Source organism: Asterias rubens, chromosome 3 (genome assembly GCF_902459465.1).
Source record: "Asterias rubens chromosome 3, eAstRub1.3, whole genome shotgun sequence".
Classification (NCBI taxonomy): Eukaryota; Metazoa; Echinodermata; class Asteroidea; order Forcipulatida; family Asteriidae; genus Asterias; species Asterias rubens.
Window position 1 is genome coordinate 6,408,393 of NC_047064.1, and position 27,418 is coordinate 6,435,810.

The window sequence follows — 27,418 nt, forward strand, 5'->3', positions numbered from 1 at the left end:
TGACTAGTGGAAATATTTCATCTACTCGTTGTAATTTTAATAGTGAAACTAGAAGTTTGCGGAAGTTTAGGAATGACGGAAAATCTTTCACAAGACAAGTTTTTCTAGCGTTACAAAAAAGCCCGGGTGGTGAGTAGTTTGTAAACTAATGTATTCATCACTTCCGAAAGCCTTCACTTAATACACTTACCTTATGACAGTTTATTATTAACTTAAAATAGGCCTAGTACAAGTAAACAGGCAAACTCTGGTCATTTTATCAAGTATGACAATTTTTGCCTGGCTGGGTAAACCGGCATAGAGTAGTAAACAAACAGTTATTTCTTAATTCCAATTTTTGTGGGCGGGGAGAGGTGGTGGGGGGGGGGCGTCAGCAGTTTCGATGTGTTTCAGCACCAACATGGTCTTGGAAGCATGGGAATTTTCGAGTTTATATTAGGCCTATTACATTTATTTATAAATCATTATTAAAGAAATCAGATATTGTAACCAAAGACCCAAAGTTGATTTGGACGTAATTCATTTTATCCTCCGATACCCCAAATCTGCGCGTTACAAATATTCCCGCAGGCATCTTTTCTGCCGCGTAACTTTTTGTTTACAAAACGCAATGACATAATTTTTTGATTTCGTGAAAATATACAACATAATCTTCAATCTCCTGCGATGATGGGACAAATCGTAGCCTTTCTGGTTGATATTTTAGATAATCTATAATTTTAGTAGAAAATCTTACCTTAAGACTAAACACAAAATATGCCTAGCTAAAATGGTTGATAAAAACACTTAAAACACCCTGAAAGTTCTTTGCGTTTTTTGTCTGCCATACTTCACTACTTCAATTAATTACAAGATCACATGATTTTTACATGACAACAGAGGGGATACAAACAACTGTGAAAGGTTGAATGAAGTGGACGTGCGCCTTATAGGCAAATTTCCAGAAGTTACGATTTTATTGTAATAAGCCTATTCGCTATTGCAGCTGCGCATGTCCGTTACTGCTGACAACACAATTTGTTTATCTCCCGTGACCTTTTGACAATACCCGGGTTTATTGTCAAAAGGTCACAGGAGATAAACAAATTGCGTTGTCCGCAGTAACGGACATGCGCAGCTGCAATAGTGAATAGGCTTATTTGCACGTGGGTTAAAAAAAAAAAAAAAAAACATCAGAAGCCTTGTTGATAAAAAATATGCTCATTTATTATTGATAATTTGTTATAATACAATTAACTATGAAAAAACAGCATTTTAGTGTTGTATAACTTAGTTTTGTAAATTGATGGCTTCACCACAGGTTGGGCTGGGTGTAAGATAAGGGTTCAGCTAATTAGCCTGGTAGAAACCCAACAATTGATGGGGTAAATAGTTATAACTGGCAGTTTTGGCCTTCTAGTTTCCCTGCCGCACGGACTCGATTGTTTAGAAGAAAAGGCGGCATAGAAAGGGTTCCCGTATTGACCTTTTTAAAACAAGTGCGTGAATTTATGTGTGACGCCAAACATATGCAGACAAATTGGGGTCGTTTGCTTAAGACGACCTCCGTTGTGCTTCGATGGCGTTCTACGGGCTTGAAATTCTCCTTTTAGGTGGGCTATGACATCGGACAAATAAAAATAAAGCTCAAAGTTGTTCTTGGTTCTGTTAATTAAAATAAAATTCTATCTCAAGCCTTCAGTGCGTGAATATGGGTACACAAGGATACTGGTAAATAAAAGTAAGTTGGTTTTCTATATTCTTCCTCCAAAACAAAATAAGGTCTATTGTCGATCGTTTGATTTCAACAGGTGGCGCCCTGCGGTAAGGCATGCTGGGATAAGAAGGGGTTACTGTCTGCTGTTTCCAAACAGAGGAGGATAAGGGCCTTTGGCTTTTGTAATATTTTTGTCCAAGGTGGCCGCTTTGTATTTCAAATCAAACAGACCACAAATTCTTTGAGCTTATTTTATTTCTATTATTGTTGCATGAGGAGTGAGGACCCGCGTTAACCACAAGGTCAGATTATTACACTAAAAAGATTTGCTGGTGGTAGGCATTCCCTTTTTTTTTTAACAGACAGTTAAATGTGTTCGAGAACATCACGTTAGATTCGGGAAAAGCCCCTAGGCCAGTCCTTTTGAAAGGATGAATTTTAAAATAAAATAAAAATAATATTAATAATAAAAAAATAATAAAAAAAATAGTAAAAGGGTGCGGGCGGGGACGATCAGCTGGTATTTTTTTTATTTGTAAGAAAGAAACTGTCTATTAAAATGAATACGATAGTATTAGTAGAAAACATCACTTGAATTATTTTTGTCTGGAATGCCATATTTGATGAGAAATAAATGAAACTAATATCCTGTGTCACTGAGTGGAGTTAATCGCTCCAGTGAGCGTTTTATACATTTTTGTTTGAATCAAGTCTTGATGTCATCCAAAATGTGTAATCTGTTTTTCAGTATTTTCTCATGACCCAGATGGCCTATTGGTCTCAAACTTCTACAGGTTTGTCAGTTTATGTATATGGTGGATTGCATCCCAAGAAGTAATTATACAGCCAGCAACTATTTTGTAATGTTCAGGCCTGGAATTACAATTTTTTAGGGCAAGGCCACTTTGGCCTTGGATATAGGCAAATTTTGAAGGGCACCAAGGCCAGTAGAAAGGACACCAAGGCCAAAAGTTTCAAAATAAAGAAGGTGCGAAGGCCAGCAAGTTATCGAAGGGGTCATGAGCCTTATTTTAAAACAAGTAAATTAAAAATTGCCTATGGGTGGTTAACACATGGAACAGTTTTTTATGAATTAGATATTGATAAATCATATGTTATTCAAGATATTGATAAATCATATCTTATTCATAAAGAAACCAAATGATTTTGTAAAAAGAAGAAGTAAAAAAAAAAAAAAAAAAAAAATTTCTATGAAGAAAAAAATAATCGTAAGTTAACTTTCTTGCACTTGGGAGCATAGTTCTCAAATTCATCTTTTACATCTTCCTCCAAACGCTCTTTTTGCGTCTTTATTTTGGCAAATTCCTTCGTAAACATTTCAAAGAGTCATTTCATTCACCAACAATATTTCGTCCGCTCACAAACGGAGGATACCATATATGGGCATTTTAACAACTGCGCCCTCTGTTGATCAATGTATTTTGTTAAGACTGGTTCCTTGTGAAATTGGGACGTCAGATAAACGAGCGTGTGGATTATATGCGATGCAGGTTAGCTAGCGTGTGCGATGACTTGAGAGTGGAATCTCCGTTTGTAACGTTGAATACCATGACTGCTATAGAGTCCCCTGGATTAATATTGTCGGCCGTAAGTAGTCGGCCGAAAACAAATGTTTGTGTCAATAATAAAATCTTGGACTTGGGTAAAAAAAGGGCACGACGGCCAATGGGAAAAAAGGGCACGGCAGTTTTGGCCGTGAAAATGGTATTTTTTTGGAGGGGCATCATGGCCAGTTGGAAGGGCATCGACGGCCATGGCGGTCGTGGCCGCCGTGTAATGTTAGCAAAAAACCAATTCTGTAATGTTTCTAATAAATTGATCATGTCCTTGCTTGTTGTTATCCAAACAATTATTAATAACAAATCATAAATGTTGATATTAAAGGCAGTGGACACTATTGGTAAGTACTCAAAATAGTTATTGGCATAAGATCGTTCTTGGTGACGAGTAATGGGGAGAGGTTGATGGTATAAAACATTGTGAGAAACGGCTCCCTCTGAAGAAGTAGTTTTCGAGAAAGAAGTAACTTTCCACGAATTTGATTTCGAAACCTCAAGTTTAGAACTTGAGGTCTCGAAATCAACCATCTAAACGCACACAACTTCGTGTGACAAGGTTTTTTTTTTCTTCCATTATCTCGCAACTTTGATGACCGATTGAGCTCAAATTTTCACATGTTTGGTATTTTATGCATACATGTATGTTGAGATACACCAACTGTGAAGGCTAGTCTTTGACAATTACCAATAGTGTCCACTGCCTTTAAATCAACCATGCTTTACTTAACTAAATCTGAGCTGAGTAAACTCAGGAAGCCGGTCATCTTGTCCTCCAACAACCTTGCCACCAACAATGTCACCTCCAATTTTGGAGTCCACCAAACTCCAAGATCTTCCACCAAAGACCAATGGTTACATATAACAAGACAATTATTAAGAAAAGAGCTTAATAAATGAAATTGAATAATTAACTGGCTGTAGTTAATAAAAAATTTAAAAAAGCAAGCCAAGGGAGAGCTACACACAAAGTTTCAGTCAAAAAGCTCACAGATTAAGTTTATATCACACTGGTTGGAAATTTTACCATGGGTTGTACAGGGTTAGATATTTATTAATTTATGTATTTGTTAATTACCCTGGGGAAACCTACAGTGAAAGACTGTTTTTCAGAGGTGCCCAGCAACTACAAGCACATGAAATTTAAATTTTTTATTAATTTAAAAATTTCAACCCGTGTTGATAATTTGAATATTATTAAATCATAATCAAAGAGGGAGATGTTTTGCTATCAAATTAATTTTTTTTTTGTTTACCTCAAAAGGTGACCATCATCAGATTTAGTGCATATTGCTTTTTAAGAAGACAGCGCTAAAAATTATAGCCACAAACCCCCCGAAATCCTCAAACTTTTTGCTTTGTTTATTATTTTTGGACTGTACTCCTAATCATGTCTTAAAAAGTTGAACTTCAGGTTTTATTGTTTTTTTGTCTTCAGTCCACACAGTGGCAAGATGGGGTCACTCTTTCGGAGTGAGAAGATGTGCCTGACTCAGGTTTTTCTTCAGACTGAGTCGGCATACAACTGCGTCGCTGAACTGGGAGAGCTCGGCTTAGTCCAGTTTAAAGATGTAAGTCAAAGAGAGTTTTTAATTACAAATTATAATCCTATTAATTGTTCATTTGAAAAAAATCAATTATCTTTTTTATTTTTATTTCTTATTATCCATATGTAGCTAACACTGTTATAATATTCTGTTTTCTTTCAGTTAAGTCCACATATGAACGCTTTCCAGCGTAAATATGTAAATGAGGTCAGACGGTGTGATGAGATGGAACGTAAACTACGTGAGTGCCTGCGGATTTCTATTTCATTTTAAACTGGAAAGGTTACTTTGAAAAGTTATTTTGTTAAATCAGCTTGATCCTTGTTCCTTAATGGCTGCATGCAGCTCTTAGAGATTGCCTGGAGCAGGTTGCTAGTAAATTGCCTCATGTGACATGGCTCGGGGCAACACTTTATTGTTCTTTTCCCATACAAATAATTGACAAAAAACTAATGCTGAAAATTATGCATGGGCTTTTTTATCTCTAATTTTCACAGGTTTGTTACTTCACTTATATGGTCGATCGCACAAAACTTGAATACTGTCTGTGACTATTTTGTCAGCTCTACCAATCCTGTGTGTAATACCTTTATTATTATGACTGGTCTATAACCCAATTTTCTGCTATTTTTTTTTTTTAGGTTATGTAGAGAAGGAGATCAAAGGCGCAAAGGTTGAAATTGCAAAACCAGACACAGAGGTAGCTGCTCCACCCCCAAGAGAGATGATAGACTTAGAGGTAAAAACATGCTATTTTTTGGTGCGACATATTTTTGTCTTTCCCCCTGAACCCCTATAAATAGGCCAACATAGGCTAGAGCAAGCTAGTCAAAACGTTGAGACCTTTTAAGAACTTTCTCTGCGGTAGTCAGTTTTGTTATCTCTCCTAACTGTATGTACATGTGCATTTGTTTTCTTTATCGTTCTTTTTGTCTGTACTTGCATTTTTACCTGTGAAATTAATAAATGAAATGAAAATGAAAAAATAAAGTGAAGTCCCCTCAATCCACCAAGTGAAAGTAGTAGGTAGTAGTTAAATAAGCAGGACAGTTCTTTTCAGAACTGAGAAGTCTTCCGAATTTGAAAAACCTACTTCGTGGTAGTAAGAATATATAGTTCTCAAAAGAACATTTTATAAGAACATCTACCCAGCAAGTAGATCACATGGTGTTACTGCAAACCATGTGTACTTTGTCCCTGTAGTTAAGAACCCCCCATAGACTTAATACACAATATTCCTTGTGGAGTACTCCACTCTGAGAATTCCCTTATGGATACCTTTTGTGTTCCCTTTTCTTTTGTTGATCTCGGTCTCTGTAAGGTAGTGAATATGATATCAGTAACCCTTTTAGTCAAAATCATTTGAAAAATAGTAGTGTCGAGAAGTAAGATTATGAGAGTGGGAAAATTTACTTTCTGTTCCATTGTGAGGAAGATTTCCATGCCGGAATCCCAATCTTAAACAGCAAGGCAAGGTTATATGGTGAAGGGAGACAATTTTTCTTTCTAACTGAATGAGCACAGCCTCCTGCCCAACTGGATTTTTGCTGCAAAATTTCAATCGCAGACTGGAGACCAAGTCCACTGTCCTTATTTTAGCCCTCTTGATCCAGTATTTAACCATTATTCATAAATACCTCAGACAGTTTTGCTGTTCGTATTGGTGGAGAGCGCGTCACATGGGTGTGTATAAACTTTGTTTATGACCAGTAAAAAGTGTTCCGTGACACGCGAGCTTACACCTGTTCTTATAAGACAGTTTCTTCATTCCTATTGGTCGAGTGCAAGGGCTGAAACAAATGTGCCACATCACGCGATACAGGCGACGCGCACAGCATTCTCCCTCATTTCATGGCTGGAGGGGTGTTGTGTTAAAGAAATCATTGAAAAATTATAATTTTGCGTCTATTTTACTTTTTGACCAAAAAGTTTTGATGTTTTTGACCGTTTTTGATTAATCCTGGTTAATCCTGATCTATATATATATCCAGGCGAACTTTGAGAAGATTGAGGTGGACTTGAAAGAGGTAAACAGCAATCATGAGACTCTTCAACGGAACTATCTGGAGCTGACTGAGCATAGACATGTACTGAGAAATACCACTGACTTCTTTGCTGAGGTGAGGATTTAATAGATGTGTTAAATTTGCATTGGGGAAAAAGAATATTATTTGGTCTGTATACTCGTTAATTTCCCAAGTTCTGAAAAAAAAGGGGAAAAAGATGAAGATGTTTAACAAAAAAGTCACATAATGTCGGTCATGGCCCCTGAATTCTTTTACCTGTGCTAAGCTAAAAAGAAAAGTGCTTAGAAGAGTGCTTAGAAGAGTACGGCCTTTATGAACTTTATGAAACTGGGCTCTGTGCTTTTCCTAGCAGTTTTCTTTTCAATTTGATTTTATTTGTTCTTGGCAAGTTTTTCTGTTGAGCACAAAAACTTGCTCAGCATAGAAAAATTATGCTGAGCAGTATGCTCTGATCTTCACATGAAACGTTGATTTGAAACATTTATTTTCAGAACCAACATTACTCAAAAGAGATTTACACATCGTGCTACCGCAAATCTCTCCTAATTCAAGACAATCAACAATTTCTGCAGACATAGGCAGTAGATTTACAGAGCTCTAAGCAATTCTGACTAAACCATGGTGTTGTACTTTTCCCCCCTTTTATAGGCGGAGTTATTCCAACATGACAGGGAGGAGGAAGAGGCTCGATCCACTGCATACCATCGTTTCGGTATCGAGGACGGTGTCCGCCAAATGCACTCCTCGGTCAAATTTGGGTCGGTATCTCAGTTCTCATAATTTTATGTTCTCTTAATTTGATGAAGTTTATAGACTTAATTGGGTATCCACTTTTTCATTGACCATGCCAATCTTTTATTTCCGTATTTAAAAAAATTATTAGACGATCACATAATCTGATCCACTTTTAGCATGGAAGCAGCAATAGAAAAGAAAACTGTGCCAACCAATCATGCGTACAGCACACGCAAAGTCCGACTTATTTTTAATTAATTTTTTCCACATTTTTTTTTAATGGTCCACTCAAAGGTCTCAATTTAAAATCTCAAAGTGACATGATTTAAAGTTAAAACTTTTTCAAATGTTTGTTTTAGTGTACTTGAAGAACTTTTGTAAATGTTACTCATTCTTTGAACACTTCTGTGATCAATTTGAAAAACTTCCATCTTCGAACCACGCCAAATTATGACAAATCTCTCTTACCTGGTTCCATTTTAACCACAGGTTTGTTGCTGGGGTACTCGGTCGTGAGAGGGTACCAGCATTTGAGAAGACGCTGTGGCGAGTGTGTCACGGTAACGTTTTCCTGCGTCACTCACCGATTGAGGAGCAGTTAGAAGATCCAAGTACGGTATGTGATTAGATTTGTTCTCATGCTGCAGCCATAATTGTCTAATCCCCGGACTGCATTGTGTTTAAGTCGAGGGTGTGGCAATAATGGACCTGACTATTTGGCCTGCCAGCCTCGGTTGCGAACAAAGTTGGACAGCGTTTGAGAGGGTTTTGGGTTAAATAACCAACAATTTTTAGATACAGCAAAGGTATCTGTCTCCCCTTGTTACTTTTACTTTTTGTACTTTTTATTCACAAAAATAAATTTGTGTGTGTACAGGGAGATGAGGTCTTCAAGCATGTCTTCATAGCATTCTTCCAAGGGGAGCAGCTAGGAGGGCGTGTCAAGAAGGTTTGCGAAGGGTAAGAAAACTCGGCGAGATTCTTCTGCTCTACACCCCGAATGACTCTTTTAAAGCAGATATGCTATATTTTACGAGGAGTGGTCACTTCTGTTAGAAACATTGAAGGGGCACTGAGGCAAAGGTCCAATTCAAAGAGTTGCTTAAGCAGAAAAAAGTGCAGACTAAATTTCTGTGATGCAAAAATAAGCAAGATACCAGTTGCAAATGGCTCATATGAATAGTATCTTGGCCGGTAGCCTTCTCCCGGTTAGCAGAATTATTCTGTGCTTTGTGAAGTTTATCGCTTAGGCAGCTCTAGAAAATTTAGCATAGGACAATGGACATGTACCCCTTGTAATTTTGATTGGATTCATTTTCTGCTACTTCGTTGTTTTCATTCTTAGAAATATTTGACCTGAACGTGATAATTGGTTGGTTTGGTTTTGATTATGAAGTGATTTGTTTCCCCTTTCTTGCGACTGTTTCCATACTGTTCGTTTGCCACTGTATTTTGCACCATTTATTTTGTTTGTTCTTTTTTCCACGGACCCTTTTTTCCTTTTCCCCTTTTCTTCTTACTTAGCGAGCTCCATTCAGGGAGTTTAACCTTCGCGTGTTTGTATTTTATTTGATTACCGCCTCTTTATATTTGTATCTCTTTGGGATCAACATTTACATGATTGTTTAACATCACAATTTTTGGCATTGCCTTCTTAGTTTACATGTGTATTTATTTTCCATGTTTAAATTGGCGTGTTGCATTGAATCTTATTCAGAATAATTGTCAATCTTTTTATTTAATGATTTTATCATTGTATTTTTTATTGTGCGTTTTTATACATGTGTGGAGTTGCCATTGTATAACTTTTACTTCTCTTTTGTTTTCATCTCAAAGCGCATAGGGACTTCTCTGTGATTGTGATATGCGATCTACAAAAATGGTTCATTATTATTATTAACTGTATTTCATTATTACAGGTGCAATTTTAATATAGATATTGTAGTGTTACATGTTGTGTTAAACCGCTGGAAATATAACATAAATGCTGTGCGGTAGTTATCATTGCACTTTTGCTTTGATGCAATTCTTTGTGCCTTTCCATTTTAGTTTGTTAAGTTTCAGCCCCCACAACGGGATAAAAACACCAACCTGTCAGCAGCCAATTGCTCTCATACAACATTGGTTTAAGTCTATAATAACAATAATAATAACTCGTTTTTATATAGCGCTTTTCACACCCGGAGGGCGTCCCAAAGCGCTTCACATTATTACCCCTGGTCACTGGGTCTTAAATCACTCCTTAAACCATCTAAGCTCCCTGGTGGGGAGTATGCAACCTGTGCAACATTAATATGCGCTACTCGGCTAAGTCTATCACAAGAACCATCTCTGCCCTCACAGGTACCCATTTACCCCTGGGTGGAGAGAAGCAATTATAGTTAAGTGTCTTGCTCAGGGACACAAGTGTCACGACTTGGATTTAAACCCACACTCTGCTGAACAGAAGCACCAGAGCTTGAGTTCGGTGCTCTTATCCGCTCGGCCACGACACCCTGTGTCTACAATTATGAGCTGCTCAAATCAAGAAATTGTGATTCAGTAACTAAGACGACAGTATATATATTCTAGTCATTGTGGAATCAGCGGTTAGCTTGGTAGGATTCAAGTCCACAAACTTGTGATTAAAAAAAAAAAATCATTAATTTGTAATCGTTTGGGTTTTTCCTGCCACTAGATTCCATGCCACACTGTATCCCTGCCCAGAGAACGCCATGGAGAGAAGTGAAATGTGCACAGGGGTCGCCAAGCGACTCGAAGATCTGAAACGGGTAATTGTCTTTCTTTGCATCAATGATGTATTTATTATCTCTTTAGTTGAGTAGCGTCAACAGTGGGTGCGTTCGTTTAGCTTCCCTATGTCGACCCTGGTGTGTGGTTTTTTTTTTCTTCCCAGGACGAACGTGGGTAATTATCTGCACACGTTCGTCCTGGAAAAAAAACCAGCCACACACCGGGGTTGACCCAGGGAAGCTAAACGAACGCACCCTATATATATAGACTTTAGTCATCTATACTCGGGTCTCCTCTAGGTTCGCTCTCCTCCCCTGTGCTTGACACCAACTGATTCAGTTCTTTGAGTACACACTTCCAGTATAGGTTTCAGTCCCAGCTCCAGCCTATACGCTTCACCAAGCCAAGCCTAGCCTATTTTGGTCATGTCCCCCCCCCCCTTCTCGCACAAATTAGCCAAGCCCACCTACCAAGCCCAGTTTCAAGTTTGAATATTCCTCATCATGCTGGTTTAGCTCTACATCGGCACCCAATTTCATGGCTCTGCTTACCACCGATCGCTGTACTTACAATTACCATTCTCCGCCAACTGTGCAAGCGCTGAATTTTGCGTTAGCGAAGAATGCCTAGTAGTAGGAAATACACGAGCGATAACCCATGAAATACATTGGCATAAGCGCAGAATGTCCTACTTCAGTAAGCGCAGAATTCCCTGTTCCCGTAAGCGCCATGAAAGTGAGCCCAGATTTTATCCCTTGCTTACAAAACTACCACTCTTTACACCACCTTCCAGGTTCTGGTCCAGACGGTTGACCACAGGCAGCGTGTCCTGGCATCGGCAGCAGTCACTCTGTGGGTCTGGTTCGTCAAGGTGCGTAAGCTGAAGGCCATCTACCATATGCTGAACATGTGCAACGTGGACGTCACGTACAAGTGCCTGATTGCAGAGTGCTGGTGCCCCGAGAGTGACCTGGGACGTATCCGAAATGCTCTGCAACTTGGAAACGTGAGTCTCGTCGATCATTACTGACATGGGCCAAATTTTTATATAGCTGTTTAGCAGAACATTCTGCTGAGCAAATTCCTTTTCTAAGCAAGAAATGAGCGGCATGCTACCCACAGTAATGGTAAATGCATGGTATTTTAGCTGGTAACCTTTTTTTGCTAAGCAAGATTTTGTGCTTCCATGTTTTATGAAATTAGGCTCTGCCTGGATTTTGTTCACTGACATTTCTCAACATCGGTTGTCATTCATTGGACGATAAACAGATGCCTAAAGACGCAGAAAGTGCTGAGTGTGCAGTGCTTATCACATGTCAGTATAGGATGAAACCAAAATAATAGGGTCATTGGCCCAGCCTGCGCGCCGGCACATATAAAGACATGCGTTTCCATCGTTTCATCATTGTTTTACCTCTATGATGGCATGGTGATGATGTCTATGCATCTCTGTAGATGCATTGCCATCAAACTTGTCCATTCTTTCACAGAGCTCGGGAAAGTACTGAGTATACGCATGGGTGTATATAATTTATGGGTCAAACCAAAATTAATATTCTTTATCCACGTTGCAAATTTCCTACTTTTAAATTTGTCCTTTTTTATTTGACACACAGGAGAAAAGCGGATCCACTGTGCCGTCCATTCTGAACATCGTAGAGACAAAACAGGAACCTCCGACCTACAACAAGACCAATAAGTTCACTAGTGCCTTCCAAGGGATTGTGGATGCTTATGGGGTGGCCAACTACAGGGAGATCAATCCAGGTAAAGTTAGGGTAGGACTAAAACATCCGTGTATTGGTAAAACATAAAGTAATATTTGTTTTCCCTGTATAAATTTAACATAAATTTAAAGGCAAAGTATCATGGGCGTCGATCAGGGGGGGGGGGGGGGACAGGGGGACATGTCCCCCCCCTACCTTTTGGAGGGTGGGGGACACAATATCAAATGTCCCCCCCACCTTTTTGACCACCTTTTATCATGAAGCCCAAGTTTTGCACAGAACAAAAAGCTCTGGTGATGTTTAGCAGGAGAGTGTGGGATCATAGTACTTTGCCTATGAGCAAGGCACTAAACCATAGTTTGGAAGGTAGTGCATTCTGCTCTACCAGCCAGGCTCCAATTGGATGATACCAATGCCTACATCCTTACGGACTGTGCAGGGGGTAACCCTGTATTAACTCCAGGAGTAGGCGGCAACGTTCCCCTGGTGTCAGTTGATTTGGGTTGATAGCTCAAGATGGTTAAATGTAGCACTCGCCTTGATGTGGCCATCCGCCGTTTGATGTATCCAATCTCTCATAAAAAAGTACAAAAAATGACTTGATCTTTCTGGTCTTGTCCAACAGCTCCCTACACCATCATCACTTTCCCGTTCCTGTTTGCTGTGATGTTCGGTGACGCCGGCCATGGCACGTTGATGGCGCTGTTCGGTGCTTGGATGGTGATCAGGGAGGCCAAACTTCAGGCCAACAAGACGGACAACGAGGTAAAACTTAGACAGAAGGAGACATTCGTACAAGACTTGTATATTAGATAGAGACTGAGAGAGCCTTTATCTAGTTTTTTTTTTAGTTTTTTTTTAAAGGATTTGGGTACTTAGCATCACAAAACACAATGTCCACAGATTTTCATTAAACTTCCACCGTTTGAAGATAATGATAGTAGAAAGCGTACCTTAAAATATTAGTTGCTGAGGTGCTGTAGCTTTTGAGAAATGAGTAAAACAATGTCATGAAAAAAAGGTTTTACATGCTTAAATAATTTTCGTCTCATGATCACTTGATCACTGAGACGAAAATTATTTTCATGACATTGTTTTACTCATTTCTAAAAAACTACAGCACTTCAGCAAGTAACATTTCCAGGGAAGCTTTCTACTATCATTATCTTCAAACTGTGTAAGTTTAGTGTAAATCTGTAGGCATTGTGTTTCTTGTCCTACAATAAGTGCGTAGACCCTTTAGAAGATAATTAATACAAAGCACCTCGCAGTTGTTCTCTCTCTATTTGGTACTTTGTAGGTTTTGCCCCTGAAACTGTAACGGGGGAACTTGACAAGGAAATCTCTATTTACTAGTGAATATTAAATGTAGTTGTGAGTTGTAGTTGTGAATTAAAATAAGGGTATGGTAATCCAAAACTAGAGATCCTGCATGATATTCTCTCTACTTCAGTCAGATATCTGGTTTTTGTTATCTTGGAAAAAAAAGGCGCTGTGATTAAATTAGCCTGAAAAGTCTATTCAACCCTACACCATATGAACAATTTGGTTGCCCTCGAGCTCAAAAATGTTTTTACTTTTAGGACCAAATCATGCCTGCTTCAGTAGACACTTTCACAACTTACATTAATCTTGCCAGATGTAGGACCTGAACAATTTCAGGAGCCATGACCAAAAGTTTCCCCTTGATTCCCGAAAAGACCCCTTGGATAAAGCGAAAAGCTACAGGAACGCTGAGGTCACATGTACGCTTTTTATGCACAAAGAACAGCTATTCTCCAATGATTTGCCTCCTTTGGCCTCACGCTCTTTGAGAGTGTGATGTCACATGCAAGGGGACTATATCACAGGTTTTCAATGACTAATTTTGTTGTGTCTGTTTTTCTTTGTGTTGTGTTTTGTTTTTGTTTTGTTTTTGGTTTTACTGCGCCTGGAACACCCAGCAGGGTGGATATGTGCGCATTACAAGTCTTATTATTATTATTATTATTATTATTATTATTATATGTTGTAGTGGTTCTAATTTTGTTTCCCCCTAGATATGGAATGTGATATTTGGCGGTCGTTACATCATTCTCCTAATGGGGTTGTTCTCCATTTACTGCGGCGTCATGTACAATGACTTCTTCTCCAAGTCCACCAATGTGTTTGGGTCCAGCTGGGAGGTCAGCAAAATGGAAAACTACACGTAAGTTGGATTTGAAAATTGTTCATGGTGTAATTAGGTGAGGTTTGCAGTAGCACCATGTCTAAAGCGCATGTTGATTCTGAAATTCACCGATTCTTTTCACTGAGAGCTAAGAAATTCCCCTTATAAGGACATTGTACCCTCAATTTTTTCCCGGAAAAACCTTGAAATGTAAATGCACACATTGTGTGAACCTACTTAAAGACTTTCTCTCCTTAAAGAGAAATAACAACTATTCGTCATTTCTGTTATCAAATGTTTTGGGTCAAATGAGTTGGGTCAAATACTACAAAAGACTTGTTTTTACAGGAACTAATTATATCTTCAATTTGCCACTAAGCCTTTGGTTTTTCACTGCGCGGGCAACCCCAATGAGACTTGCCCAAACAGAGCATGTACACTTGAACAAATGAACAAGAGCCATATCTTGTGGTGGATCTTCTTCCATGAAAGTTCTCAGAGAACCTTTGCGATGTGTCAGCAAGAGATCATCATTTTTTAAGGATGAATAATTAAATGATGATTATTATTATTATATTTTTTTAGTGATTCGTTGTTGAATCAGACCATCGACCTACAGCTTGACCCTGTCTATGCTTACAGTGGAATCCCTTATCCCTACGGACTAGACCCGGTAAGTTACACATTTATCAAGTTAATCCAGTAAGCTTATCCTTAATTTGTGTTGAGCTTGACTTTGTCTTTGAGAGACTCTTGTACCCATGGTCTAGTGCACCGGACTCAAGTTCCAGTGGCTAAAGCCCTTTTCACACAGTGTAGTACAGCCTTGGGAAGGCCCCACGGTTAAGGCCGGTTTATAGTCGGTCGCGCGATGGTCGCACAATGGAAATCTTGACGCGCGACACAGTTTATAGTCATCGCTGAGGCCTAGATCGCGCGTCAAGACTTCCATCGCCTGACCATCGCGCGACCGACTATATCGGCCTTTACCCGGTGCACTTTCACACTCGGTCTTTCCTAATCTTTATTTCAGCAAATAAAGAGGTTTAGTACACAGAGCCTTTCCAACCATTTTTTTTCCCTCGTACTGCATCTCTTTGGAACTCCTTGCCTGGTGCATGTTTCCCTCCATCCTACAATCTAGACTGTTTAAGAGGAATATCAATTCATAGGCCTTCATTTTAGAGTCCTTATTTTCATCTTGAATTGTTTCTACTTATCGCCCAATGCCGAAATTGGCTTTTATTTCACCCTTGTTTCGGTGGAGTTAGGATGGAAGGATTTGGAAGGGCGAGGTAACATCTCCCCTCTTGTGTTTTTATCAACCCTTTTTAAATTCCAATATTTTATTGTATGTAATATTTTGCTTATCTGCTTATTGTATGATTTGATGAGTGTTTTCTATCTGTGTTTTATGTAAATGCTGATTTTTGTATTTTTGTGAAGCGCTCTGAGGCCTTGCATAAAGCGCTATATAAATGTTTTATTGTTATTATTTTTTGGAATTCATTTTTATACAGGTCATTACTTCTCTCTGCAGGTGTGGCAGTTTTCCTAAAAATTTAAAACTTTAACATGACGTCACGTGACAGGTGATGATGTCATCATGACGTCATTGTTTTAGGATCATCATTGTACCATTGCCTTTCATCAGTGAAAGTTTCATTGCAAAAAATGCTTTGTCTTTAACGGAAACAAGAGCTATTTAGCTGCGCTGCGCTACGAAACAGCTAATAGATATCATGAAAGACGTTCATCAGGCTGGTAAAATATCACCTTATTAAACAAACTTTTTACAAGACACAGCCAATACTCACGTAATTTTCGTTTACGTTTCGACAAGTATCACTAGTCATCCTCAGAACGAGGCACCACCAGTCGGTTGGTGGCGCTGTTTCCTGCTACGGCCACTGGATGGTGGTTTTGCCGATTGTGTCCTTCCCCGGGGTGAAACTTGGGGTATGAGCTAGTAAGAGATAACATATGGGTCATAACTTCTCTCTATAGGTGTGGCAGTTCTCCAAGAACAAGTTGAACTTCCTCAACCCTTTCAAGATGAGACTGTCTATCATCTTTGGTGTCATCCACATGATGTTTGGAATTCACCTCAGTCTTCTCAATCATATGTAAGTTTTTAATCACTTTTTGTTCACAGGTTGATGCCGGCATTTTCTTAAATTTTACCGTACCCTTCCTAACTTCTGTCCCATATTGTTGCGACCAAAGGGTGTCGTAGCCGAGCTGTTTAATCAGTGATTTTTTGGTTGTTGTTGTTGGTAATGTCTGTATTTTATACCAACATTTAGCTCTCAGGCTGCTCAGCATATTTTTATAAATATGATTTTGTTAACACTTACATATCCGAAATTTTACCTATAACTTGTGTTGACAGTTTTATATGCTCAGTGTAGATGATGGATTTTGATTGATAGTTGTTTAAGTCAACAAATCAAACCATTTGTATTTGAACTGTTATAACAGTTGGCTCGGTGGTTTCTTTCCCTGCCTTTCACCTCTGTGGACCCTGGTTCGAATCCGACCTTAAACTAGAGTCTTACATGCGGATTTGGTTTTTAGTGCTTACTTGATTGCATTGGTTGTCCCCCATTGAGGTTTTCCTCCCACATCTAAAACTAAGCATTATTGTTTCCTTCTTCATCCTGTAAATGGCGCTAATTGTGCCATTGGATGTGTAATAAATAAAAGAAATTGTGTTTCCCCAGGCTACACAGCAGTTAATGGTTGTGTGGCTTCTGACTGGCAGTCTCGAACAAAGATATTAACAAAATAGGGAAACCGCCAACATAGGGCTAGATAGCTCAGTTGGTAGAGCACCGGCACATTAATCCGGAGGTCGTTGGTTTGAGTCCCACTCTAGTAAATTTTTCTCTGTTCTACACCAAATCAGACTAAAATTTGTTCCCTTCTTAATCTTTCACCTGCCCTTCAGATACCGGGGTCATTACAGCAGCATCTTTCTGGAGTTTATCCCTCAGCTTCTCTTCCTTGTACTAATCTTTGGTTATCTCGTGGCGCTCATCGTCATCAAATGGGTCTCCTACGACGGCTTAACCTCCGAGAAGGCCCCAAGCATCATCAATATGTTCATCTTTATGTTCCTGTTCACCAACAAGCCGGAGCTGTATATGTATCCCTATCAGGTATGAAGATTGGGGGAGGGGCTGGGGATGGGGGTAGGGTGGAACCAAGTGTTCCGTGGGACCTTTGAACCAGTATTCTCTATGCACTAGGCACGTATGTCTGTACATGGTGTTTGAAGCTTTACATGGTGTGAAAAATAAGAAGTGAACATAAATACTAAATAGTAAACTTGCGGGTACAACTATGTATAAGATCTCTTTACAGGGAGTGTTGGCTCTGAAGACGAGCAGAGTATACTGTTCGAAACGTCAAGACCACACCGGATCTTTTCACAGGCCTGTAATCTCTTCTCCCCTCACCCATCGGTTTACACATTTTACTGTTGTTTATTGTAGCTAACTGTCTTTTGGCTTGCATAGTTTTTACTAGCTTGTTTCAAGTACTTGTTATTTTAGGCTTTGAGTATTTTTCACTCTTTAGATTTTGACTGACTTGTCTCTTGTGACTTGTATGATGAATTACTTATTGCTGCTTACGTAAGGTTTTGCTTTTACTGTTTTTATCTGTGAAGTGCCTCGAGGCACTCGACTCGCAAGCGCTCTATAATTATTTTATTGTTATCATGAATACATTTTTTTTATTTTTATATTCAGTACTATGTCCAAATGGGGCTGGTTGTTACTGCAGTGTTTATGGTCCCAGTGCTACTGTTTGGCAAGCCTGTGTATAGACTCATAAAGCATCGTACAAGCAAACACGATTTCCAGGTAAGTAATATTCCACTCAAATGAAAGAGATGATCACTTGGATGTTAAAGACTCTGGACACTATTGGTAGTTGACCAAGACCAGTCTTCTCACTTGGTGTACCTCAACATATGCATAAAATAACAAACCTGTGAAAATTTGAGCTCAATTGGTTGTCGAAGCTGCGAGATAATAATGAAAGAAAAAACACCCCTGTCACACGAGGTTGTGTGATTTTAGATGGTTGATTTCGAAACCTCGTTTTCTAAATCTGAGGTCTTGCAATCAAATTCGTGGAAAATTACTTCTTACTTGTAAAACTACATCACTTCAGAGGGAGCCGTTTCTCACAGTGTTTTATACTATCAACCTCTCCCTATAACTCATTACCAAGTAAGGTTTTATGCTATTAATTATTTTGAGTAATTAGCAATAGTGTCCACTGCCTTTAAATGAGAAAAAGCTATATGAATAACGAGTCAATGGTATTTATGCAAGGTTTTTTTAAAATGATTTTTGTGGTTTAATTAGTGTGAGTATAAGCAATCTGGTTTAAAAGAAAAGAAAGTCTTGAACAAGTCCATGATGTTTGTGCAAGTTTTTTCATTATTTTTTTTTGTGATTATGAAAATGTATGGTCGTGAGCTAATAGGTAGGCACACACAAATTTAACTTGCTGTTTTCTTGTGAATAGTATGAGCTTTCGTTTCATTGTTTGTTTCACTGGTCAATGTCTTTCTGGTCGGAAAAAAATAAGATTTATATTTTATGGGAAAGGGAGGTTTGAAACAGGTTTCCTTTTCCCCCCAAAACAAGGACTTCCTGTTGAGGTTTTACCCGAACCTATTTAACCTGTGAGCGGTCGTTTTTCTTTTATCTGTAATCCCGAGGGTGATGCATGTTTTGTTTTAGTCTTGAACTTGAACTTAAACTTGAACCCCCCTCCCTCCCAATTCATATCTACTATCAGAACGCCATAGCCCCTTCAGTATATCCTGGTGCTAGATACTTCTATGTCTTTTCTCTAAACCACATTACTTTACAGAATGAAAACATTTTTGTTTGTTTGAGTTTGCAAAAGAAACTAATATTTAGTCTTGTAGATGGTACAGGAAGCACGTAGTAAATACTTCTTCGGTTGTGGTGAGTTTTGGGTTTGAAGGCAGTGTACACTCTTCTTGGTAGAAAGCTGAAGTGCCACGCTGCGTGGCTGGAAATGCTCAATCGAAAATACAAAGTCTTTCTCAATCCTTTTAATTGATTGAGCTTCATATTTTGTCCAAAATGCTTGTAGGCAACTGTATGTTTCGAAGCGTAAAGTCCCTGCCCCCATTTAACAAAAGGTGTTGGCAGTTGTTTATATTGAAAGCACCTCAATGTTATGTTTTTGTGAAAGAAACGATAAGTAGCCAACAACTCACTAACTCAAATGACCTGCTGGGTAATTGCAAAAAGTATTAATGGCCTCAAGTTCAGACCCCAGCAGAGTTTTTCTACATGTTTTTTTTTAATAATTTTTTATTTTAAAGCTATGAGAATATACTCTTTCAGGACTTGAAATACAGTCGTCACAGAGGCAGTAGCCTACGTAGCACTGTATTTGGCCTGGGTGCCCTTTAAATATTTCCCAAAAGTAAAAAGGCCTTGCCCTCTCAAAGATGAAAATTCAGGCCTGCAGTCTTTCAGGAATTAAAACGGATTTGTGCACTAATCCAAACTTTTCACACTTGTGAAGAAATACGTCTTTCAATACTTCAAGAAATTTCATGTTTTCAGCAACAGTTAGAAATGTTGACCATTCATATTCCACTTCATGCAGCAACGAAATAACATTAGTGACTATTTGTAAGTGCAATAATTTTTCCTCGCAAAATGCAAAGAAGCTATTTCGGACAAGTTCTGGTTTGTCTATGAGTTAAAAAGAGTATAATTTTACCAAACTGTGTACACATCCTTCAAACTTACTCTTTTTAGTCAAATTTCTTTTGAAATTGTTTTTCGCATGAGCTTCATGGTAGCCTTCACAAAAGTCTGACGGAATTTTGAGAAATCTTACAAATTTCTCCATTTTCCTTTTGAATGTCAAACGTTGTCAGATTCAGAACAAGCTCTGTTACATCCAAACACGCATTCCACCAGAAGCCATTCCCCTTGAGATGCATCATTTTGTTTTTTTAGCTACCCTGTGAAATAGCTTGTCTGATGGTGTGGGAGTCTGATGGTGTGGGAATTCGGGCCGGCTTAGAGGTTTCTTTCCTTGCCTGTAACCCCCTTAGCACCCCATTTTGAATCCTGCTTTAAACTGAACCCTTGCACATATGGATTTGCATGGGTTGGCAGTAACGAGGATTGTGTAATTGTTACTTACCAGGGCCTAATTTCATAAAGCTGTTAACAGGTGAAGCAGAAAATATGCTTGACAAATTGTTTTGCTAAGCAAACATTGAGTGGGGCACCAGTTGCCACAATGTAAACTTGATTGAAATTTGGGTGATAACCTGTTTTAAGCAATATTTGTCTATGCTTGGCAAGTTTTTGTGCTTAAAGGATTCTTGAATTTTGCCCCAGTACACATATCTGTCTCATGCATATCATATATCACTAGCAGTGAAAATGCTTACATGGATTTAAGCACTGGAAGTCCTGTGCAAATGGATTTACCTGGTAAGTCTGCTGTCACCTAGCCTCATGAAAGGCCCACATGGGACGCATGAATGTCCAATATGTAAAGATGTAATCATCCATCATAATACCAATTGCAATGAGTTCTCCGTCTCTGTTGTAATTTCAAATATCTCTTCATTCCCATTAAATTGAACTACATATTCAGTGAGCAGTGAAGTCGGTAAGTGCAGCCAAAGATAAGGCAGGGGCTTTTGAACAGTAAAACATTCATTGCCTCCACACGATGTTTCTCAACCAGCCAACTATGTTCATGTGACAAGCAATCCACTATCACTGCAATACATCCATGATGGGGACCTGAAAAATCAGGTTCCAGTTTCATGGTTTCTGCTTACCGCGTAATTCTGCGCTTCTGGCTTCAACCTTGTCTGGCCCATAGACTTACACGCTATACAGGGCGCTGTAAGCGCAGAAATTCTACATTAAGCAGAACCACGAAATTGGACACTGTTGAGCAGGGTGGTTGTAAAAACAATTGGGATTTGTTCATAATGGGGGTAGACATCAAAATAAAGACTCTAGATAAATTACTTCATTATTATTATTTCATTTCAGTTGGAATACATTCTTACATATAGTGTGTATCGTAATTTTACATTACAATGCCCTAAAACTACATTGTTAACATATTTGCAACAAGTTAAACATGAGCTGATTTTGAGTTTTCAATTGCAAACCAAAATGTCATAAACTTACCCAAGTCCTTCAATGACACTTCATCAGATTCAGACCGCCATTTTGTCATACATCCCGTGATGCTTTTATGCAGGTTACCATGACAGCACTAGTGTATTTTTAAAGCATTAAACCTTTTGCATGATTTGCATGACTGCATTCTTTTATACTAAAAAAAAGCATTGCAAGTTGGCATTTTGTTTTTCCTGTTCTGTTCTCCGCCTCCTTCGTTGTCTGTTCTTCCATCCATCCACTTTTTGGGGTTTTACGTTTCTGTATCATCTGGGCGTACCCTCTCGTCCTTTGGGGGCCATGATACTCTCTCTCTCGACCCGCCCCACCCGTGTGTCAAACAACCACACCCAATTCATCAGCCCAAAATGCGGTTTCCGACGATTCTAATGCAGCGTGTGAGTGGTCACGAGGACAGCGTGCAGATCATGGTCAACGATTCGCTCAACAGCCAGTACCAGAGTGAGAGCTCCAGCCAGGGTGGGAACAGCGTGGAGGTGGATGCGGAGGAGGAGTATGGAAAGGATTCGGATGAAAAGGTTAGTCACACCACTTGCGGCGACTGTGCCACGCTCACCATTTGATTTTTGATTTTTTTTTTAATGTTAAATTCACTCAGTTTAATGTTGTGCAAGTTTTGGGTGACTGCCTTATATTCCGACACCCCTATATGTTCTGACAACCCTATGTTAAAAAAATCTCCTCATGATTTACATACTAGGGTCAGAGGGTTAAGCCCTTCCTGCAAATGCGATGCAAATTTTGAAGTCGCAAATTTGCAATGAACAAATTGGAGTTGAGATGTGTTAAACAATACAGTGGTGGATGTCAGAATATAGGGGTGTTGGAACATAGGTGTGTACCTGTATTTCAATGTACAAACTGCTTTGCAAATGGAATACAATGTATTAAAGTGTGTCTTGTTTCTGATCTCCACCTTGCAGTTTGAGTTCAGTGAGGAGTTAGTTCACCAGTCCATTCACACCATCGAGTACTGTCTAGGCTGTATATCCAACACTGCATCGTACCTGCGTCTATGGGCTCTGAGTCTGGCTCATGCAGGTATGTGTATGTTTTGGTGCTCACCAAATCTTATTATATACCCAAAACCTGATCGGCAGCCAATTGCGCTACAGCACCTTGTAAAACATTACATGGTGCTATCAGATTTAGGTCTCATAACTCAAACGTAGTCCCACATCTTGCAGGAAATACTGTATGTTACAGCGCCGTATAAGAAGCCACAGTTATTATTATTATTATTTTTTAAAACCATCACCATGTTTACCCACACAGCCCCCCCCCCCCCATTCTATTTTCTGGTGTTATTCCCACTGGTGGCATGTCGCAGAAAAGAACACCAGACTCAAGCTCATGTGTTTCTGATCAGCAGATTGTGTGTTCGAGTCCCGGTCGTGACACTTGGTGTCCTTAAGCAAGACGCTTGACCATTATTGCTTCATCCTTCTGATGGGATGTAAAGCCAGTGGTCACACGTATTGTGTAAACCCAGTGCACTCATTGAAAATGAGAAGGGGGTCCGCCCCAGTGCTCCTGGTCTTATCGGCAGCATGTCGTTCCACAGCACCTTGTAAACAATTACATGGTGCTATAAAGGAATATTTCTCATACTACAAAAACAAAGCTCCACATGTCTTGCAGAACAAAATACTGAGCGCTTGTATTGGCCCCTAGGGGTGTGATAAAGCACTATATAAGAACCTATTATTCCATTCGTTGATATATATTTTATAATAATAATAATAATAATAATAATAATAATAATGATAAGACTTGTAATGCGCACATATCCACCCTGCTGGGTGTTCAAGGCGCAGTAAAACCAAAAAACAAAACACAACACAAAGAAAAACAGAAACAACAAAACTAGTCATTGAAAACCTGTGACATAAGATAAGTTTTGAGAAGAGACTTGAATTTTTTATTCCTTCCTGCTGGATTTTTTGTTCTCTGTGTTTAAATGTTAGCTTCGTTGTCACCGGTGTCAGGCCTCACTTGTCACTTGTGCATGTCACTTGTGCATGTCACTTGTTTATAAAGTATAGATTACTGTTGTAATCTTTTCTATGACACAATAATTTGGGTGGTCAGGTTGGCTTAGTGATTTCTTTCCTTGCCTTCGACTTCTAAAACCCCAATTGGAATCACGCCAGGGCACTATTGCTATTGGTTTTTCAGTCCCTACCTGACTGCATGGTTTTTCCCCGGGAATAATTCTCTGGGGTTTTCCTCCGACATCATAAACTGAAACTTCCTTGTCTTCTCCCCAATTGTGTTCTTAGCAAGTACAAGGATTAAGCTAACCTTTTTTGAGAGTCTTTAGCTTCACAACCAGAATTGTTTAAAAGAATTAAATGAAATTAAATAATTGCATAATATAACTTACATATCTTCTTGTTCGCTTTCTATTTCCATTTTGTGACCTGTTGTATTGTTGTAAAATCTGTTTTTAATGCTCTGTTTGTTTTTCAAATGTTGAGATGTTTTTGTGCAACATGGCCCCTTGAAAAATAGCTTTTGTTTAATTGGCTGCCGTGTATGAACCAGTTGATTAATAAATACTTTTTTTTTATTGATTGTATGTAGGAATTATAATTTTAGGTATAGTTTTTCATGTACTTATCATATGTAATTATTGTTTTTAATTGTATTGTATGTAACATAACTATAGATTTAATATGTCCACAATTTCAAATTACTTGATTGTTTTTTTATCATCAGTTAAATAAAAACACTGTGATATAAAAATTGCCACACAAATTAAAGAAAACAATGACAGGTTCATTAAAGACGAATTCAACATTCAAAAGCCATTAATTTGATTTGAACTGTTTTTGCTTTTCCTGATCAAACAGAGCTGTCTGAGGTCTTATGGACCATGGTGCTGAAGAATGGTTTGGGCATCCAGCCGTTCTACGGCTCGGTAGTTATCTTTGCTACGTTTGCCGGCTTTGCGGTACTCACCGTCGGTATTCTACTCCTCATGGAAGGGCTGTCTGCCTTCCTGCATGCCCTCAGACTTCACTGGTGAGTAAAAAGTCAATCTTGCGCCGTAGTTTTAAGTTGCTTTAGAGATGGATTGTAACGGCTCTTTTAAAGGTCTTATTGTCCGTGATGGATGAAATGTCTGTGGTGGTAACGGTTCCAGTCTTAAATAACTGTCTTGGGTATGAATTAATATACCCCCTGAAGTGATACACATATGTTTGGGAGCCCCCTCACGTGGTCAAAAATATGGCGCATTGGGGGTGGGGGAAATCCAGGCTTGCATCTTTTATTGGTTATTAAAATCATTACCACAATTGTGTTGAGTTCGGTTTTTTTCGAAGCAAACTCATTTTTGTCTTTTCTTGTCTCGTCTGTAGGGTGGAGTTCCAGAACAAGTTTTACACCGGCGAGGGGCATGTGTTTCTTCCATTCTCATTTACTGTAATTCTTGAAGCAGAAGAAGAATGAGCAACCAGCCAGGAGTGAAAAAAACCGGATCGGATTTATAACGAGAAATTTATGGTTTATGAACTAACTGCTGATAAAATACGTAAATGAAGAGATTTTATAAAGAGTTTAGACTATTAATTGATTTTTTTCCCCCCGTAAACACGCAATAACATTCCCTTGAAAAATTATTATAAGTGCTTGCAATCTACTTCTAGAAACTATACGGCTCCCCCGTGAGCCTTATAGGGGCAAACATTTTGGGCCTCCTTAATGCTATACGCTTTCAAAATCATCGTTGATAGGTGAACATTTAACGGTCGTTTGGCCATCAATAACTTCAGTTTTCTTTGCACTACACAAGATAGAAAAAAAAACGCCACACTCAATACATTCATAATGCTTGCATTGTCTCTTTACATTAAAATGTAATTTTTTACTTGGTACTTACTGTTTTTTTTCTGTCGCAGCTCAATCCATTGTTCCCTAAATAAATTTGGACTGTGGGCTTTAATTGTGCTTAGTGTCCCTTGGCCCTGTGGTTTTTCCCATATTCTGACACCCCTCATAGTGTTTTCCTTATCCTTACCCTTGTTACCTCAACCCTAACTTAGGGTGTCGTGGTTGAGCGGATAAGAGCACCAAACTCGAGCTCTGGTGCTTCTGTTCTGCAGAGTATGGGTTCGAATCCCGGTAGTGACACTTGTGTCCCTGAGCAAAATACTTAACTATGATTGCTTCTCTCCACCCAGGTGTAAATGGGTACCTGTGTGGGCAGAAATGGTTCTCGTGATTGATTTAGCCGAGTAGCTCATATTTAATGTTGCACATGGCTGTATACTCCCCACCAGGGAGCTGAGATGGTTTAAGGAATGAGATAAGGCCCAGTGACCAGGGGCAATAATGTGAAGCACTTTGGGACGCCCTCAGGGTGTGAAAAGCGCTATATAAAAACGGGTTTTTATGATTGTTATTAACTTTGAACCTAACAGGGCTCAAAATTACTACTGGACCACAGGTTCGAGGCCAGTGGTTGAGGCCAGCGGTTTCAGCATCAGGCCAGTACTCTTACAACCATACAAGTCTGGTGGTCATGTGATTGTGACTTATAACACTTCACTGCAATCCAATTTAAAACTGATAAACACAAAGACGGGTATGGAAGTATTTACTTATAAAAGAAAAAAAATTGGTAAATATATCTTGGTGCCTGTTCCAAAAACAGCTCCAATGTGAGACTGTGTAGATAGTTCTTCTCATTTTGATTCCTGTCTTGTAACAAATTATCTTGTCCAGTAAAAGTCTTGAGATAAAAGCCCTGTAGTCATGAGGATTCCCCCCCCCAAAAAAAAAAAAAAAAAAAGTAAAGAAATTGAGCCCTGCCTGTGTAGACTTGTGGACAAGTCGATGTCTGTCATGGTGATAGCGTTCAGACTCTCCCCGTGATTCTTGCGGTGGTCTTGCAAGACTGCTGGCCCTGCAAGACTACTGCTCTCACGACTACAGAGTAGAAGTCAGGCAACCAGCAGTTTGTAGATCACAAGGGGTTACTGATAGATAGGGTTGTCAGAATATAGAGCAGTGACTGCCCTTTCATTTGATGAGTTCTCAAACAAGAGTTTATTTTAGGGAACATGCGGTGAACCTTTGTGCTCATTTGGCAAGAAATCTAAATAGTTGACGATGCATACAAAAAAAACAGTGCCTTATTTTGCTGAATATTATAATAAATTTTTGTACACGAATTTCTTTTCATAATAGTATGGTGTTTAAATGCTGTGTACTGCGTGACGCATACATTAATGCTGTAGCTTTGCACGCAACCCATATGTTCAAACACATCTCAGTGTTTATATCATACGTTTAAACACGGCCATGTGATTTTAGCTGTTTCAAGGCAAAGTATACTTAGGTTTTTGGATTGTTTCAGTCCTTGAATGAATACAACCAAACTAACATAATAATAATAAGAACACTTATAGTGCGCTGGTATCCACCACAAGTGATGCTCATGGTGCAATGAAGAGGGCCTCTTTGAACTCGTCAATAGAAGACATTTTACGGATATTAAGAGGCATGTTATTCCAAAGTAAAGGACCAGTATGAGAAAAAGCCTGTGAAAATTTCATTTCAAAAGGTGGCCGCGTTCACATTTTGGGCCATATAAACTGATATATTTTTAACATAACCCCATTTGAAATTTAATAGATGGAAATTTGCATCGGGATAACCAAGTTTAATATGGATAAAACTAAAAATAATAAACATTTGAAATATTTTATGAAAGAGATTTATACTAGATGCTTTATTCTATCGAAAGCTGGTGTAGCGGCTTCTGACCAAAATTGTTGTTGCCATTAATTTTACCAAATTTATACTTTCACTTTAATTTAGCTGCACAGCCGCTAATTCAAAAGCCGCCAATGTCGCATTGGCTAAGTGCTCTCTTAACAATTATGGACCATTATTTCCTTTATGTATTTGTAGGAGTTAAAGGAACATTACAGATTTGGTTTTTGCTAACAAAACAGTTGCTGGCAGTGTCAGCACT

The 27,418-nt window shown here is 38.9% G+C and overlaps 1 protein-coding gene across 2 annotated transcripts; it reads left to right on the top strand.

Moving 5' to 3' along the window:
* Window positions 1-42: 42 nt before the first annotated feature.
* On the top strand, window positions 43-25,565 carry LOC117288603 (V-type proton ATPase 116 kDa subunit a-like). Of its 2 annotated transcripts, none has more exons than XM_033769521.1 (21): window positions 43-129; window positions 4,712-4,844; window positions 4,983-5,061; window positions 5,462-5,559; window positions 6,812-6,940; window positions 7,496-7,605; window positions 8,072-8,198; window positions 8,460-8,542; window positions 10,260-10,353; window positions 11,109-11,321; window positions 11,932-12,082; window positions 12,668-12,807; window positions 14,082-14,230; window positions 14,777-14,864; window positions 16,199-16,317; window positions 17,142-17,352; window positions 17,947-18,060; window positions 21,774-21,950; window positions 22,356-22,473; window positions 24,288-24,459; window positions 24,798-25,565. In XM_033769521.1, exons 2-21 carry the CDS (start codon window positions 4,728-4,730, stop codon window positions 24,886-24,888), a joined length of 2,580 nt encoding a protein of 859 aa, XP_033625412.1. In that variant the 5' UTR covers window positions 43-129; window positions 4,712-4,727; the 3' UTR covers window positions 24,889-25,565. The 2 variants fall into 2 exon arrangements, with proteins under 2 accessions (XP_033625412.1, XP_033625413.1); XM_033769522.1 differs by having other exon boundaries at window positions 21,807-21,950.
* The last annotated feature ends 1,853 nt before the right edge of the window (window positions 25,566-27,418 follow it).